This window comes from Eriocheir sinensis, chromosome 48, assembly GCF_024679095.1.
Source record: "Eriocheir sinensis breed Jianghai 21 chromosome 48, ASM2467909v1, whole genome shotgun sequence".
Taxonomy (NCBI): domain Eukaryota; kingdom Metazoa; phylum Arthropoda; class Malacostraca; order Decapoda; family Varunidae; genus Eriocheir; species Eriocheir sinensis.
Window position 1 is genome coordinate 13,143,768 of NC_066556.1, and position 17,667 is coordinate 13,161,434.

Below are 17,667 nucleotides of genomic sequence, written 5' to 3' on the forward strand. Positions count from 1 at the left end.
TCAGCTCTGCAACCTCTCCTCCTACCCATGCTCTGACGTCACACACACACGCACTCAGAAGCGCAAATTTATAGCCTCTTCCATTTAGCGTAACCCGTTTCTGGGTCGTGATCTGTAGAGTCCCTTGATAGATAGAGTCCCGACACCCTAAGATTTGGACGCCATTATTGTCCCTGTTTTCGCCGCGAGAGCGTGTGCTAGTGTTTGAAAAGGGCGACGAAAACACAGGGCCAATAATGGCGTCCAAATCTTAGGTTGTCGGGATTCTATGAGGGACTCTACAGATCACGACCCAGAAACGGGTTACGCTAAATGGAAGAGGCTATTAGAGCCAGCGTTTGGGGGAGACGATTTTACCTGTCGGTAGACTATATTTACCTTGCCTACGAGCATCGACATCAACCGCCTCAGGAGCATCGTCGGGAAATTCGCCCGTGCAAACAAACATACAAGGCGCCAGATAACCGATACGTCCCCCGAGATCTGCATCCATCAAAGCATCTTCGCACCAACACCCACATACCAACCTTGCCCCCCCCACCCCCACCCCCACACACACTCTGGCCCCTACGACGTCATTCAAAGAAAGAAGAAAGCTTTCCTACAACGTATAAAGAGCAGCGATGACTGGGTCTCCATCGACCGACTCAAGCCAGCATACCTTCGAGACGACGACCACCGTCCTGTACGATTCTCCAGGGCGGGCCGTCCCCTCTCACGCGCAACGGGACGTTTTCGCTGAGGGGGGAGTATTGTGGCGGCCTTCGCCACAAACTCAATCATGAGGCACGGGACGGGATTCGCGCAGACAGATGATTGGTTGTTGGTCTAAGCGCTAGATCCAAGGCGGCCGACAACCGATACTCACGAGGCGCGGAGTGGCAGCCACGCTGGTAGCTGATTGGCTGTGAAGCTGGTGCTTGATCCTGTAGAGACCTATAAATAGCCGTGTCTCTCGAGCGGCCTTCTGCTGCGGCGTGGTTGACCCGCTTGGTCATCCTCGCTTAGGGCCCCACCGCGGCAGTCAAGTCGATCGGTCGGCTGCTCGCCCGTGCACCGCTACGGGTGTCTGCTGGGCGCCTGCCCAGAGAGCCCGTGCCTCCGTCGCTGCTCGCCGGCTGTTACCCGTGGCTGTGGCGGCGGCGGAGGCTCCCGCAACGAGCTTGCATTGCTCGCCCACACGAGCGGGCTGCTCCTGAGCCAGAGCTCGGAGGGCCCGTTCCTTCGTCGCTGCCCCCCGGTTTATACCCGTGGCTGAGGCGGCGACGGAAGGGCTCCCCCACCCGCCGCACGCCCGCGGCGGGTTCCCCTCTGCGACGGGCCGTCCACAGTGACAAAGGCCCGTTCCCCCTTTTTAGGGGGTAAACCTAAAAGCAAGCTCTCGTCTTGTGGACCGCCAGCACTCCTCGGGCGAGCGGCCGGGGGGTCCTTCTGCTGCGGCGTGGTTGACCCGCTTGGTCATCCTCGCTTAGGGCCCCACCGCGGCAGTCAAGTCGATCGGTCGGCTGCTCGCCCGTGCACAGCTACGGGTGTCTGCTGGGCGCCTGCCCAGAGAGCCCGTGCCTCCGTCGCTGCTCGCCGGCTGTTACCAGTGGCTGTGGCGGCGGCGGAGGCTCCCGCAACGAGCTTGCATTGCTCGCCCACACGAGCGGGCTGCTCCTGAGCCAGAGCTCGGAGGGCCCGTTCCTTCGTCGCTGCCCCCCGGTTTATACCCGTGGCTGAGGCGGCGACGGAAGGGCTCCCCCACCCGCCGCACGCCCGCGGCGGGTTCCCCTCTGCGACGGGCCGTCCACAGTGACAAAGGCCCGTTCCCCCTTTTTAGGGGGTAAACCTAAAAGCAAGCAAGCAAGCAAGCTCTCGTCTTTCAGTGGACCGCCAGCACTCCTCGGGCGAGCGGCCGGGGGGTCCTTCTGCTGCGGCGTGGTTGACCCGCTTGGTCATCCTCGCTTAGGGCCCCACCGCGGCAGTCAAGTCGATCGGTCGGCTGCTCGCCCGTGCACCGCTACGGGTGTCTGCTGGGCGCCTGCCCAGAGAGCCCGTGCCTCCGTCGCTGCTCGCCGGCTGTTACCCGTGGCTGTGGCGGCGGCGGAGGCTCCCGCAACGAGCTTGCATTGCTCGCCCACACGAGCGGGCTGCTCCTGAGCCAGAGCTCGGAGGGCCCGTTCCTTCGTCGCTGCCCCCCTGTTTATACCCGTGGCTGAGGCGGCGACGGAAGGGCTCCCCCACCCGCCGCACGCCCGCGGCGGGTTCCCCTCTGCGACGGGCCGTCCACAGTGACAAAGGCCCGTTCCCCCTTTTTAGGGGGTAAACCTAAAAGCAAGCAAGCAAGCAAGCAAGCTCTCGTCTTGGAAGAGGACGGACCTCCACCCCGCGCCCAGCGCAGAAGAAAGAAGAGGAAGTCGACGCCGCCGGCCCACGACCATTCCCGTCTTCTCATTGGCTGCCGCTCCTGGTGGCTGAACCTTTCTGCCAGCAGAAGTCGTCCTTTCCCCCGAAGGGCGGCTGGCGACATCGGGTGTCCCTCTCGGGCATCCCGCCCCCTCTCCTCCCGGTTGCTGAGCGGCGCGTGGACCAGGAGCTGTCGTGTGTGTCGGGTTCTCCTCCGGTCCTTCCTCTGCCGCTGTCCTTCCTCCCGAAGGGCGGCTGCCTCTGTAGGATGTCCCTCTCGGACACCCCCCCCCCCTCACTACTACCCCGGGCCCGGCTCCGCAGCTGCTTCAAGTGACGAGGGCCTTATCTCCTCCGACGCTGCTCTTCCTCCCGAAGGGCGGCGTGCGGCGTGGTGTCCCTCCCGGGCACCTCTTTCTCACACAACCCTGTGCCTGCGCCGCTGCTGCTTCGCGTGAGTTATACCGCGTCTGACGCTGTCCTTCCTCTCGAAGGGCGGCTGGCGCCGCCGGGTGCCCCTCTCGGGCGGGGCGCCCGAGAGGGGCACCCCCGCTGTGTTTGGCTCGTCTGCTTCCCGCCTCCCGCCTCCCCGTCCCTGGACCTGCTACCTCCTTCCATTGTTCCCCCGCGGTGCTCCCGTCCCACGTGCTCCCAGTGTCTCCCCAGTGTCTCTTATTGCGGGGATTCCTCCTCATTCTCGCGCCCCGTTTAACTACCACGTGTGCTTGTCTCCCCATTGTGCTGTTGTTGTTTTGGGTGCCCGCGGGCGGGTATATGTTGCCGGGGCTCATTGTTTTTGTGTGGGTGCACAGGTGGCGGCCTGAACAAGCTGTGTGTGCTCCCGAGTCCGGTCAGGCGGCCCCCGTGGCCCCTGCGTGCTCCCGACGAGTGACGGTGTGTGTCCCTGTGCGGCGGTGTGTGTTCGGTGTCCCTACTCGCCAGTGGCGTGTGCTGGGGGTGTGCTTGGCCTCCTCTGTTGCCAGGCGGCACAGGGTTGACTCGGCCAGGGGCCCGGGAGTGTGTGGGTAGTGCTTCTCGTCCTCCCATTGGCTACAGCCTCCCGCTCACAGGGTGGGCCTCTCCGTGCTGGCCCTGCACCGAGAGACGAATGTCGCCCGTGTGTCCTCGGGTGTTTTCGTCTCCGGTAAATATCACGTGCAACGTCCCACATTAATGGTGCCTGATAGTGTCGTCCCCGGAGCGCCTGGTCTCTGTGATTTGGATCGCCATTTCTAGTGGCGGGGTGTGGGTGTGAGTCGCCCCGCCATCCCTCGCTACACAGCGGAGGGCAGCCAGCAGTGGTGGCTTGGCCATGCGCGGGGCTGGTTTCTCGGCCTCTCATTGGCTGCCTGCCCCGCTCCCGCTCGCCGGCTGTAGTGGGCCCCTCTCCTCGTCTGCCTGCTCTACGCGTTGAGTTTTGCGTACGTTGTTCCTCCCCACCATTCCACGCCACCGTGTTTCTTCAGGCCGAATCTGGTTTGTGGTGCATGCACAACCGATCCGCAAGGTATGTTACTTACTGATTCATGTCGCTGATGTGATAGGGTTCATCCATTTGTGCCACTGCGTGCGCCCGGTTTTTCCCGTACATATCTTGTGGCGCTGAGGGGCTTATCCCCGAGTCACCTCACCCATCCCCTCACCACCCGCCCCCGTCGTCTACAGGGACGCCCATCCCCGTCCGACAGGACTCCCCAATCGAGTGGCTCGTCCGTGTGGGGTAGACGGGACATTTCTCCGAGTCGCCCACTCACTCACCCCCATCCCCCACTCCCTCCTCCTCCCGCGCCCCCTGCGGCTCCCCGACCCTTCCTGCCGCACCCCCAGCCCCCGGTTTTTTACCCTCCTTCTCCCCTGTGTCCCCCCCTCACCCCTTGCCCCCCTCCCCTCACGGCAGGGGCCTCTGTCCTTGCCTCTCCATGTCCCCTCACGTTGCTGGTTCCTGCGGCGTCTTTTTCCCCATTCACCTGTCACCACTCCCCCCCTACCCCCGGCCCACGAACCCAGCATGGGCCGCGTCAAAATTCGGCACGCCCAGCCTGAGGCCCTCGCGACACGGCGCGCGCTTTCCAACCTGCTGGGGCCCAAACTTAGGTTCGTCCGCCTACTCGCCGCTGATGACGGGGTGGTGGTGGTTACGGCCTCGGACCAGGACACCGAGGCTGTCTTTGAAAGCAACCTGCTGGTGGCGCTTGCGGCGGAGGGATTCACTCCCCTCATGCCCTCTGAGGTCCGTAGTCGGCGGACAGTCATATGCTTCCGCCTAGACGAGCTGGTCACGGAGAATAGCCCTGGCGAGCTCCGGACTGAACTCGAAAGGGCTCATGGGTGGGCGAAAGTGGAGGACATATACAAATTCCCTCACTCCCACACCCTGAAGATCGTCTTCCGGTCCAGCGAGATGGCCCGGAAGGCGATCGAGAAGGGGCTTCTCCTCTTCTCTTTCTCCGTGACTCCGGAGCAAATTAGGGCGGAGGTGTACACCCCCCTCATGGCCTGTAACCGCTGCCACAAGATCGAGCAGCACACCACCCCCAACTGCCCCTTACCTGACGCCGCCCCCCTTTGCTCGGAGTGCTCGGGCCCGCACTCCTTCAGAGTCTGTGCTGCCGAGCAAAAAAAGTGCCCCAACTGCGACGGAGAGCACAGTGCTCGGGCCATGCGGTGTCCCATCCGCAGGGCTGCCCTCAGGGAAAAGGAGCAACAGCGGCGGCGCATTCAAGAGACGTCCCCCTCCTCTTACGCCCAGGCGGCTCAATCCCAGACCGCGCAGGCACCTTCCCCCCCTCCCTCTCCGACCTTCAACCTCGGAAGCCTTGCCTGTGTCTTTCACGCTCACGTCCTGAACGCGACGCAGCCTGGCACCTTCCAGGAGGTCCTCTCAGGGGCCCTTCAGAAGAACGGCCTCCCCGACCTCCAATTCCCCCCCTTTCGGCTGCCTGCGGACTTGGTGAAGACGGCTCTCTGCGCTGCGCTCACCCTCCTGTTCCCCGCCACGCCCCTACCGGCAGTGCCGGAGGAGACGGTGACGCCTGAGCCGGCGCCCCCGCCCCAGCCACAGCCCTCCTCGCCTCTCTCTTCCCCCCCTCCCGTCTCCCCCTCCCTCCCCCCTCAGGGATCCTCAGGGCGATCCTCCCCCCTATCCTCCGTGTCCCCTGCCCGCTCCCTTACCGCCTCGGAGGCGTCTGACCTTGGGGATGGGGCCTTGTGCCAGGTAGTCCCCTACGTCATCCGGCGCCGATCAGATCGCTGGCCGTCTCGCCCCACGTACCAGTCCCTCGAAAAGGGCCTGGATGGCGGACACTACAAGCTAGGCTACATTGGCCCGCATGGCTCCCTCCCGTACCTGAGGGGCTGGCTCCGCACTTTCCCAGGGCAGCTGGCCGGCTACCTACACTCCCTCTCCGAGGATGACTTCCACTCCTTCACTCCCGGCCCTGTCCCACAGGAACTGCTCCCCAGCCTCCGCTTGACCAGGCAACGCCCTGACATACCGTGACTCGGTTGCGTGTAGTTCAACACAATGTACTGACTTGGGACAGACGGAAATTTGACTTGCACAATACGTACCGACAATTTGACCCTGACATCATCCTTCTCAACAGCCACGGACTTACGGACGACGCTAGGATCAAAATCCCGGGCTATAGGGTCCACCAAAGGAACCTCAGCTCCGAGCCTTCGGACGGGGTTGCCATCGCCGTCAGATGTCGGCTGCGCTGCAGAGTCGAGGACGACTTCCTCTCCGAAACTCTCGCAGTGACAGTCGACACCTCCGATGGTCCTTTGATGGTCGCAACATCTTACCTTCCGCCCAGACGACCGTACTTCCCTCACCCAGACTACCTCAGGCTCTTCCGCAGGCGCACCCCGGTGCTCCTCGCGGGGGATCTGAACGCCCGACACGTCGGCATCGGCTACGCCTCGTCGAACCGTGTCGGCAGAGACCTCGTCGACTACATACGCCGACACATCGTTCGACACATCGGACCCAACTTCCCGACATACTTCGGACCCCGGTCCGCGACCTCACCTGACATATTACTCACCAACCCCTCCAACCACTTTAATCACCGCTTCACACCTGGCCCCCTCACCTCCAGTGATCACATCCCCGTCATCATTGACATCTCGACGTCTCCCCTCTTGACCCCCGCCCCGAGACGGTACGCCTTCCGCAGGACCGACTGGGTGGCCTTTCAGACCGATAACAACCTTGACATGACTGCCCAACCGGACGTGTCCGGTGAAACGTTAGAAGACATTGACGCGGCGCTCGACTCTTGGATGTCGAGCGTAAAGACAGCTGCTGACCGACATATCCCCACCTCGACCTATCGACTAATCCCACACGCTAGACCCTCACGCACGACGTGCCTTCTGCGCATACAATTCAACGCATTGAGAGACAGAGCGAAGCTACTCGGCTGGACGTACGACGAGTACCGGCGCTTTGTTCGACTACGTCAGGAGCTCCACGACTCGAGACTCGCCGAGTCCAGGGATTCTTGGGGAAGGGCACTGACCGGGCTGACCGCCTGTCACGCCGACCCCAAGAAGTTCTGGAACAGGCTCAAATGCCTCTCCGGCAGGGCCTCGGGTCGGGCCTCTGATTTGGTCGACGGCGCTGGCATCAGACACAGCACTGACGAAGAAAAGGTCCGGCTCCGCACGTCCAACTGGGAGCGGGTCTTCCGGAAGGACGGCGTGGGGGACGCCGCAGACTTAGACGTCGACATCGACGAACAAAACGACGACATTGTCCGGAACTACCTCGCCGAACACGCCCCTAGGACCCTCCCGTTTGATGCCGCAGACCCGAACAGGCTTGACGGAGCTTCCCACTTGGGCTGCCGTATCTCCCTCCAGGAGCTGCGACAGGCCAACAGGGGGAGCAAGTCATCCTGCCCGGGGGCAAGCGGCATAAACAAGACTATACTCGCCCACCTTCCTGACAGCGCCCTGGCCCGACTGAGGGACATTTTGAACGCGGCACTTTCGGCCGGGTATTTCCCGGATCGCCTCAAGGAGGCAGAGATGAGGATGATAGTGAAGCCTGGGAAGGCCCCGACCCGCCCAGACAGCTATCGCCCCATCTCTCTTCTGGAGGTCCCGGGGAAGCTCTTCGAGAGGGTTCTCACGAGACGTCTCCGTGACCACCTGGAATGGGAGGGTCACTACAACACGGCCCAGTACGGGTTCCGCAGGGGGAGAGGCACCGTCCACGCCATCGCGTTGGCGACGGAAACGGTTGCCATCAACCTAGCATCCGGATCTCGCTGCAACCTTGTTCTCCGAGACGTCAGCAAGGCGTTCGACAAAGTGTGGCATCTTGGACTCCAGTACAAGATGCTACATCTGGGGCTCCCACCCCCGGTCGAGCGCATTTTGTGCGACTTCTTGATGGATAGGACAGCACGGATCCGGGTCGGCGGCCTCGTCGGCCCCGCCTTCCCTCTGGAGACCGGCGTCCCGCAGGGGAGTGTACTCTCCCCAACGCTGTACTCCATCTTCACCAGCGACTGCCCAGACTCCATCACTGGGCTTAACATACTGTATGCGGACGACGTGTCCCAAGTGGTGCCCTACCCAGGACGCTCTCGTGAGATGCTAAATGCCCGCACGGCAAGTGAGATCACCAGGGTCGGAGCCTTCGAGAAGGCCTGGCAGATACGAACGAACATGGCGAAGTTTACCGTCATCCCTTTGGCGACCAGAAACCCCGCCCCGCTCATTGTAGACGACGAACTCGTCGACTTCAGCGCTCAGGGACGTCTTCTCGGTCTTAAGATCTCCCGGCGTGGGTTCACCTCCCACGTCACCGAGAGGACGGCGCGGGCGCGGGCGGCGCTGACCATGTTGTATCGCTTCCGGGATCTCGAACCCAGGATAAAACTGCATCTCGTTAAAACCTTGGTGATCCCTGTCCTCACTTACCCGCCCATTCCCATCCATGGGCTTAGTGCGACGGCCCTCGGTCGGCTCCAGAAGGTGCAGAACGCGGCGCTACGCTTTGCCCTCAGCGTAAGGTGGGATAATTTCAGAACCACGCGTTCCCTCCACGAAGAAGCTAGCATTCCTCCCCTAAATATCCTGCTCCATCAGATGTCGGTCAATATATGGACCCGGATGGAGACGGAGGGCTGGGAGCAGTTCCGAACCCTTCGGGACCTCCACAGAGAAGCCCCGGGCAGGAGTCATCCGTGGTTTCCGCGGAGTCTCCTAGCCTTGGAGGCGAACCATGATCCCGACCCGCGATTTTAACTTCCACACTCACGCCCCCTTCCCCACATGCTCACGTTGACCCCCTGAACACATATCTGCCCTTTAGTCCGTCTCCACGCTCCCCCCTTGACAGTATGCGATGTTCTAATCCTTACTCATTACACCGCATTCCTCCCATTTATATATATATATATATATATATATATATATATATATATATATATATATATATATATATATATATATATATATATATATATATGTGTATGTGTGTGTGTATAGGTATATATATGTGTATGTATTTGTCGGTCTGTATGTATATGTATATGTATGTGTGTATATCTATGCTATGTATGTATGTATAACTGTATGTATATGTGTACGTCTATGTCTGTATATGTATATGTATGTGTCTGTGTCAGGTAATTTCCACTTATCGCTGTATTTTCCCGTGTTCGTATTTTTCTCATCACTCCCTCTCTCCCGTAAATGTGTCTTTCCCTTGTGCCCATATTGTTCTTCGACTCACTCCCTTACATGTCTCCCGTAAACACTCTTATGTAGCCATATTTTCATCGTATACCTGTAAAACTGCAAAATTAATTTTAACATTTATTTTATTTATTTATTTTATTTTTTATTAATTCTGTAAATCGCTAATAATGTAGTCAACCCGCGATTAAAATTATGTGTATAAGAGAGGCTGGTAAGCCATTGTAGCCCTAATTCCCATTTCTTTCCCTAAAATGTTTACTCCTACCCTCGACTTTTCAAACTATATACAAAAAATAGCAGTGCCGTAACCGCTCGGCAACTTTCTACCTCCTCCTTTATTTCTGTTTTTTTCCAAAACTTTTCTCCCTGTACGTACTAGGCCGTGTATGGATATGTATCCTTATATCTTTATATAACCTTGTATGTGCACCCCCCCCCCCTCCTCTGTAATTTCCCCCAACCTGATCTAATAAATATTTGAATTTGAATTTGAATCAGTGGAACGCCAGCACTCGTCGAGCGAGCAACTCTCCCGGCCTCTGGGCCACCTATAGACCTTTGAGTTGCTCGCTCGGCTCTGCTATGGGCTACCTCGTGCACCCGTTTCCCCGCCTGGCACGCCAGCCGGCGGGTTTCAACCTGCCTTCTCAGCGACGGGCCGTCGCATTAAACAAAGGCCCGTTCCCCCTCTGAGGGGTAAATCTTCTACGACGACGACGCTAATAGATCGAGAACACGCCAGCCCTCCGTGGGCGAGCGACCGGGTGGCCCTTCCGCAGCGGTGAGGTTGACCTGCTTGTTTATCCTTGCTATGGGCTCCCCCGCTGCTCGGTTGCTCGCCCGTGTCCTGCTACGGGCTGCTACTGGGCGCCTGCCCGGGGTGCCGGTGTCTCCGTCGCTGCTCGCTGGCTGATACCCGTGGCTGTTGCGGCGGCGGAGGCGTCCCTACAAACGCCACGAGTTTTAAATTGTTCGCCCCCCCTTATAGGGCCGCCTTTGTGCAAAGGCCCTGTCCCCTTATCAAAGGGGTAAAACTTAGAAGAAGAAGCTAATAAATCAGTTGCTGTCAGATCACCACAGTCTGTCATTCTTCCTTCCCTGAACTAACAAATTGCCTGAAGTAGCACCCGCTACAAGGTTATGATTCTAAAGGGAAAGCCAATGAATACTGGATAAAAATAGCTCAAGCAGAATGTTTTGCTACGGAAATTGCCTTTTCGAAAGAGAGTGTCACCAATAATGCTAAAGTTCCTCCTTTATAAGTAATGAATCTAAACATATTCCTAGATGAGAAGGGAATACTGAGATCTAGAGGCAGGATAGCAAATTGTTAGTACTTCAATTTTGATGCGCATAACCCTATAATGCTCCCTAAAGAGCATAGGTTTACATCCTTATTAATAAATTCCTGCCAATTAAAAGTACAACATTTAGGCGTAGGCACTACTCTAAATTACCTAAGGGAACAAGGATATTGGATCCCTAAAAGTAGGGCCGCAGTTAAGTCTGAGTTGAGCAACTGTACAACATGTACAACGTATAATGCATTAGCCTTTAAGTATCCTAAAGTTACAAATATGCCTAAGCACCACATGAACCTGGTAAAGACCTTTCTGCACGTAGGTGTATACTACACAGATCACATTTGGGTTAAAGAGGAAAACAGTGACAAGACAGTAAAAATGTTTATATTGGTATTTACTTGTCTCAACATAAGAGCTGTCCACTTTGAACTTCTCCCTGATATGTCCTCTAAGAACTTTATTTTGGCTTTCCAAAGATTTTGCAATAGCTAATCCATACCTCGGTACTTATATAGGGACAATGCCAAGTCATTCTTAAAAGGTGGTACTTTACTAGAAACTCTCTACGGTCCGAGGAGTTTCAATCTGAGCTAGAGAAATGTAACATTAAACATATTAAAATTCCTTTATAATGAGCTTTGGTTGGTTGGTTAGAAAAAAACGCTCGTGTGAAGCGGGCCTTTTAAGTCACTGTCCGTCGACTCCAACTCCCGCAACAAACAACACCGCCGTCAATGTCGGCGGTGCCCAACGCCTATGTCCAAGCTCTCTGAGAGGGGGCGAGCTTATTTCCTGTTCTCCTCTCTTGTACAGCACCTGAGGCTAATAACTGCCCCCCTGCTCACGAGCTGGGCGGATAGCATTACACGTGTCTCTTAGATATATGAAGGCGTCTATTAACGTCTTCCCTCGCTACCGGCGCCGCTCTCTCCTTACATAGCCTCCTAAAGTGCGTTCCCAGGTCACTGGGAAAATACCAAAAGTAAAATAAGTCATGTATGGCTTCTTGTATTTTCGCCAGCACGATGGCTGGCTGGGCTATGAAAGAGACTTACTAAGGTGGTTTGTCGATTATCTGAGGGGGGCTATAAATGAGCCCATCAGAGGGGGTTGTGCCGACAGACCGACTCAATCGGCTGACGTCAGTCGAGCCGACCAAGTCGGTCTGTCGACGAGGACGCGTTGTCCTATGTCATGTATGACAAAAATTTAAGATTAGTGACATTTTCATCCTGTGTGGTGGTGTTCTGTGATGTGTGGAGGTTCAGAGTCTCACTACGAGTTTAGAGGGTCACAGGGAACACCAAGTAATTTGGAGATTCTTTTTGAGGTCGAAAGAGTACAGGTACACGTCGGAGAGCGGGTAGCGTGCTCTCTTTGTGAAGGGCACGTGGTAACTGACGCTGGGAATAATAGGGGTGGGCAGGTACCGGTACAGGTAATGATACTAACGGTACCGGCTAAACGGTACGGTACCGGTACCAGACTGCTCGGTACTGGTACCGATACTGACCAGTCACTCACGCTCTCTCATTTCCTCCTCACACGAATGAGAGGGTGAGAGCCTCAGTGGATATCTCGGTGAATGGATGCTCTCTCTCTCTCTCCTGAAAGAAGGGAATATTTCTTTTTTCGAAGAAAAAAAAAATCAGCGTGTATAGTTATTATGGATGGTCTCATAGACTGATAACAATAACAGTGTATATTAGCAAACCTTTAAAAAGAGAATCGGACATGAAGAATTATTTAATAGATAAGTAAATAAAATTAGGTGGACGGGAGGACGCAACAACGCCGCAGGGCAATAACATGGCAGCCAGCGACGGCAGGATGACGGGCAGCGACTCAGCAAAGCCCCTCTCGTCTGCACAGCCAGCCAGCCAGGCAGGGCTGGCGAGCGTATCACTAAGCGGTATTGATGGTATAGGAACTCGGTATCTGTAATGGTATCGATACTCTGGTCCGGTACTGGATACCATTAAGCTATCGATACTCAGTACCGGTACTGGATACCGTTAAGTTATCAATACTCACTTCCGATACCTTAATTAACGGCACTGGATACCGTTAAGGTACCGGTAGTAACTGAGTATCGATAGCTCAACGGTACCAGTACCGGTACTACCGGTATCTGAGTTTTCGGTACAGGTACAACCGGTACTCAACGGTACCTGCTAAGCCCTACTGGAAATACCTGCGTGCTACAGCGAGTTGCTAACTTACATTAATGTTACCATATGGCATATCCCACACATCATTCTTTGAAAATATAAAAGCTGATAGGCATTTAAATTTCGATGATATTGATAAATAAGGAACTAATAAAAACGTATTGGGATACGAGGTTGTGGCATTTGGTAGGATCTAGCAACACTGAGTGTGTCCACAATCCCGTGACCGCCCGCACTGTTTCCACTTCCTCGCATTGATATGAGTGGATTAGCAGGCTTACAACAGGTTATAATTTATTGAATCGTATTTTTCCATAAAATTTATATAGGAAGTCAAAAAGAAACTTAAACTGCACTGGGCAAACGTACTGTGACATCTACAGACATTTCCCACACGTCGATATGGATTTCCTTTCTGGTAACACTAGTGCCCTTTAAAAATCACTTCTGAACCGCTCCTACTCTCAGGCCGCTACTACGTATTTCATTCACTAAGGTACCGGCATCCGTGTTCCCGTGCAGCAGTTCGGAGTGACTCCCAACATCCGGTGCCGGGGTTCACGAAGGACTGGTGTGGCGCGTATTCCATCCCATTGTCAATTTATCTCCAAAATTGAGCTGCGCACACGCGGGGTTTGTCCATTTAATTATCTGCACTGTCTTTTAATAGCTTATACTAAGCTTTTTTTTTGTTTACGTCATCGCCTATGGCGCCGGTAGGCCTTTGTAGTGGGGCCTGATGGTCGGCCCCAGCCCGTTGTAGCTCCATCTTGCATTGGCTCATGCTGCCCCCCGGAACTCCTTGATTCACTTGGACGGTTTCCTCTCGAGTCTGGGTTGATGGGTGGTCTTCAGGACAGCATGTGGGTAGTCTTAGGCCACTCGGCAGTGACTGAAAAACCCAGGTGGTAGCGTGGGGATTCAAACCCGCATCGTCCATCACGTGGTGAATGTGGAGCCCGCACACTACCACTCAGCCACCGCCTACCTACCCAAGCTTACCTCTGATCTTATGACTGTCCTTCTGCCTCCTCAGATTTCTCTTCTGATTCAAGGTCATTCAATAGTAACTGAGCTATGGTGCCCATGTCAGCCTTGGCCATTTATTTCATAAAAACTACCATAAGATAAAAGATAAGCTTATTAAAAGCTGTTAAAAGACAGTGCAGTGAATGTAATAGACAAAATAGCATAGCCCGCGCATGCGCAATTTAATTCCGGGCAAAACTTGACCAAGGAATTGAATACGACGCCAAACCGGCACATAATAATAATAATAATAATAATAATAATAATAATAATAATAATAATATCAATAATAGTAATAACAATGATAATAATAATAATAATAATAATAATAATAATAATAATAATAATAATAATAATAAATAAATAAATAAATAAGAATACCAATTTAAGCGGTGCATATAAATACACTGTTCCGATCGAAACTGAAACTTTCTTTTGGCCATTTAATGTTATATTTTCGTAGGAGCAGCGCTTGCCCTTTTTTTTCGCTTACGCTGCTCCAGCAACTGTAGTGAAAATAGATAAATAAATACATTGACACTTATAGATAGATAGACAAATACATAGACTCCTAGAGCTAGCTAGATAAATATATAGAGAGATAGATAAATGAATGTATAGATAGGCAGATATAAATATAGTAAGATAGACGGACAGATAGATACATAAATAGATAGTTAACAAGATGTTTCTTAATATGAAAACATTTTTCTATATCCCTCTTGCTCTTCTCTGGTCTCTCATTTTACTTGAAATATTCCCATTTTTATTTTCCTCTTTCCATCCTTTCTTTTTCCCTCCTGTACTTTTTTTTTATCTGCTTTATTATTTTTTACACTTCGTACCTGCTTGGATGAGGGTGATAGTGCATGGGTGCTTGGTTCTTCCCTGTGTATTCATCGCCCAGCAAAGCACCAACATCTTGGCGAGGGAGACCGGCGGGGTATAGGTAAACCTGGAGATATTGCCAAACCACTCGAACTGTGTGTGAAACAGTGCATGCATAATTGTGCAGATGTTAAAAATTAGAGATATATAAATGATAAATGCACATAGACAAAGTTATATAGATGGATTCATCTGTCTAAAATTTCAGTCAACTCTAACAAGGACGACTTAGGTAAAGGTGAGCATCAGGGAACACCATGGGCCGAAAGAGTCATATTTCACGGCAACCCTTATAAACAGAATTCGCCTACGCCCACCAGTACCTCAAGATAGCCTACCGAGGGTATGGACACCACTAAAAAGAAATATGTGAAACTACAGAAAATTAAACGGCCGCAACAAATTTGCATTTTGCCCAAGCTAGTATTATGATGGAGGATGTGCCCACTGAAGGTGGGAGTTTATTTCATCATCATGCTATATAATTGATGAGGAAAAACATTCGTTAAGCTTTCATATATTTCTTTACGTTAAGTTTTGTGACATTATTTCTCGATCATGAAGTGTCGTCGATTAAAATACAATTTTGTTGTGACCATAATCGTTAACCAATCGAGTATATTAAAAACTTCAATCAGATTTCCTCGGAAGAAACGTTTCACAAAACACAACATGTTAGGATAAGAGAGCTCCTCATCGCAATGTATATTACGCAAAGGTAAAGAAATGTTAAGTTGCGCGGAGCTGCCGTGCTCATTTCCGTACCGTTGGCCCTTTGAACCTGTGGTAGTTAAGACCCCATCACCGCGGGACACGGGTCAATGTGAAATCTGTGATTGCCACAGTTTTCCTTCCCCAGGTTTACCCATGTACTCATTTATCGACCAGTCCGAAAGGGAGAATGGCAGCTTAGTGAGCTGCAAGCCAACTGACCGGACAGGGATTCGATCCCGGGCCCGCTGAGTTGTAGTCAGGCACACTGACGACTGCTCCGCGGAGGAGAAAGGAAGAGATAATTTTCTTACCCTACTTTTGACAAATATTATAACGGATACACAGCCAGTTGCTGGAGCGATACATCCCTTGCCAGTCTGGGTTAACGCATGAAAAATCAACAACTGACCGGGTGTTTGTGTGGGGGTGGGTGGGCTGTTTGGTCACCGTGTGGGCTCGGCGTCCGTAAGTCCCGCCCCCTGCAAGTTGACAGTTTTCAGTTATCAGTGAGTTGCTTAAGATGACCCATTTGCTGACCTGAAGACGACCTATCAGCCCGGACTCTGAATTATTACTAAAGATATTAGAAGAAAAAAATAATTTCGAGGGACAGCATGAGCCATGCAAAATGGCGCGACTATAAACATTTAGCTGCGCCATAACGGGCTGGGGTCGACCACAAGGCCCCAACAAGAAAGCCTACCGGGGCCACAGGCTAAACGTGAAAAAAAAATATCCCAAGTTATCGTGTACTTCTGGAGGATACTTGCATCCTATGTCGCTATATCTATGTATGCATTTGAGTCAATGCATTGCGACGCATTTTGTAAGCTCCTGCGACTCATTTTTCCTAGTAGTAGTAGTAGTAGAAGTAGTGGTAGTAGAAAAAGTAGTAGTATTGTATCTATGGCATTATCAATACTTTTATTTTCATTATTTTTGTTATTATTACTATTATTATAATTATAATAATAATAATTATTATTATAATGATAATAATAATAATTATTATTATTATAATAATAATAATAATAATAATAATAATATGAAGAAGAATTATTATTATTATTATTTTTTATAATAATGATAATAATAATTATAATAATAATAATGATTACTATTATAATTATTATTATTATTATTATTATTATTATTATTATTATTATTATTATTATTATAATTAAATTGTCGAAAATGTCCTGACATTATTATTAAATTATTATAATTATTACCACTATATTTATACATACCTGATTCTGGGGAACTACGTGTAGACCATCCTGTGTGCTATTGACAGACCAAAAGAAGCGATCTGGTGGTGGATGGGCGTCCATTGCACACTTGAGAGTCTCGTTAACTCCCGGTGTCACCGTCACTACCTGCTCCTGAACCTGACACCGCGGCGCGTCTGCAGGCATGGAGAGGAACATTTGAATACAAAGGGGATTTCTGCTTAAAGAAGCCAATGAGAATGTACAAGCATTATTGACTGTACAGGAAAAGAATTTCCAACCCCAATTTTTTATCGATACATTTATCATCTTTTTTTTATAATATACTCAACAAATAGTGTGTTAAATAGTATTTCTTTGTTTTTTCTTGAATTAATGCCAGCGCCAGTTACGGAAGTGCATATATCTATATCTGTCTATCTATCTATTTATTTCTCTCTCTCTCTCTCTCTCTCTCTCTCTCTCTCTCTCTCTCTCTCTCTCTCTCTCTCTCTCTATATATAGAGATAGATAGATATATATATATATATATATATATATATATATATATATATATATATATATATATATATATATAAGCGTAAGAAGTCTGCAAGATGCCGGTTGACTTGTACAAGGCTGCTGCTGTGAACCTAACCCCACCTAACATGACTGTCCATGAACTTATCTATTCTCTTTCTTGATGTGACTATATACAGGTATATATATATATATATATATATATATATATATATATATATATATATATATATATATATATATATATATATATATATATATATCTATATATATATATATATATATATATATACATAAAACACAAGCCAGTGCAACTCGGTGCCGGTCCCAAGCCCGGAAAAATGGGGAGGGTTGGGGTTAGGAAGGGCATCCACCCATAAAACTCCTGCCAAAACCTGATATGATATGAGCCTTACCGAAAATGAGACAAATGCTAGGATGTCACCCGTAAGTGACCCACAGATACATCGCCCTAACTCTGTGGCGCAGCGAGGGCTACCGCATCAAGAGCGGATGGGGCCAAAGAAGCAAGCTCAAAAAGTGAGGTTTGGAACAATAAATGTTGGATCGATGACTGGAAGAGGTCGTGCCATCGCAGACCTAATGAAGGAAAGAAAAGTGGATGTGTTATGCGTGCAGGAAACGAGATGGACAGGAAATAAAGCCAAAGAACTAGGTGAGGGATTTAAACTCATCTATGGA

At 51.6% G+C, this 17,667-nt stretch overlaps 1 protein-coding gene across 1 annotated transcript in view; it reads right to left on the reverse strand.

The window, feature by feature from the left end:
- Nucleotides 1-17,667, reverse strand: part of LOC126981611 (uncharacterized) — an 84,257-nt gene that overhangs the window by 47,900 nt on the left and 18,690 nt on the right. The window contains exons 2-3 of the mRNA XM_050833050.1: nucleotides 16,465-16,622; nucleotides 14,458-14,593 (exon numbers count right to left, since the gene is read on the reverse strand). Of these exons, the coding sequence (XP_050689007.1) occupies nucleotides 14,458-14,593; nucleotides 16,465-16,548 (220 nt within the window). The 5' untranslated portion in view covers nucleotides 16,549-16,622. The remainder of the gene's footprint in view (nucleotides 1-14,457; nucleotides 14,594-16,464; nucleotides 16,623-17,667) is intronic.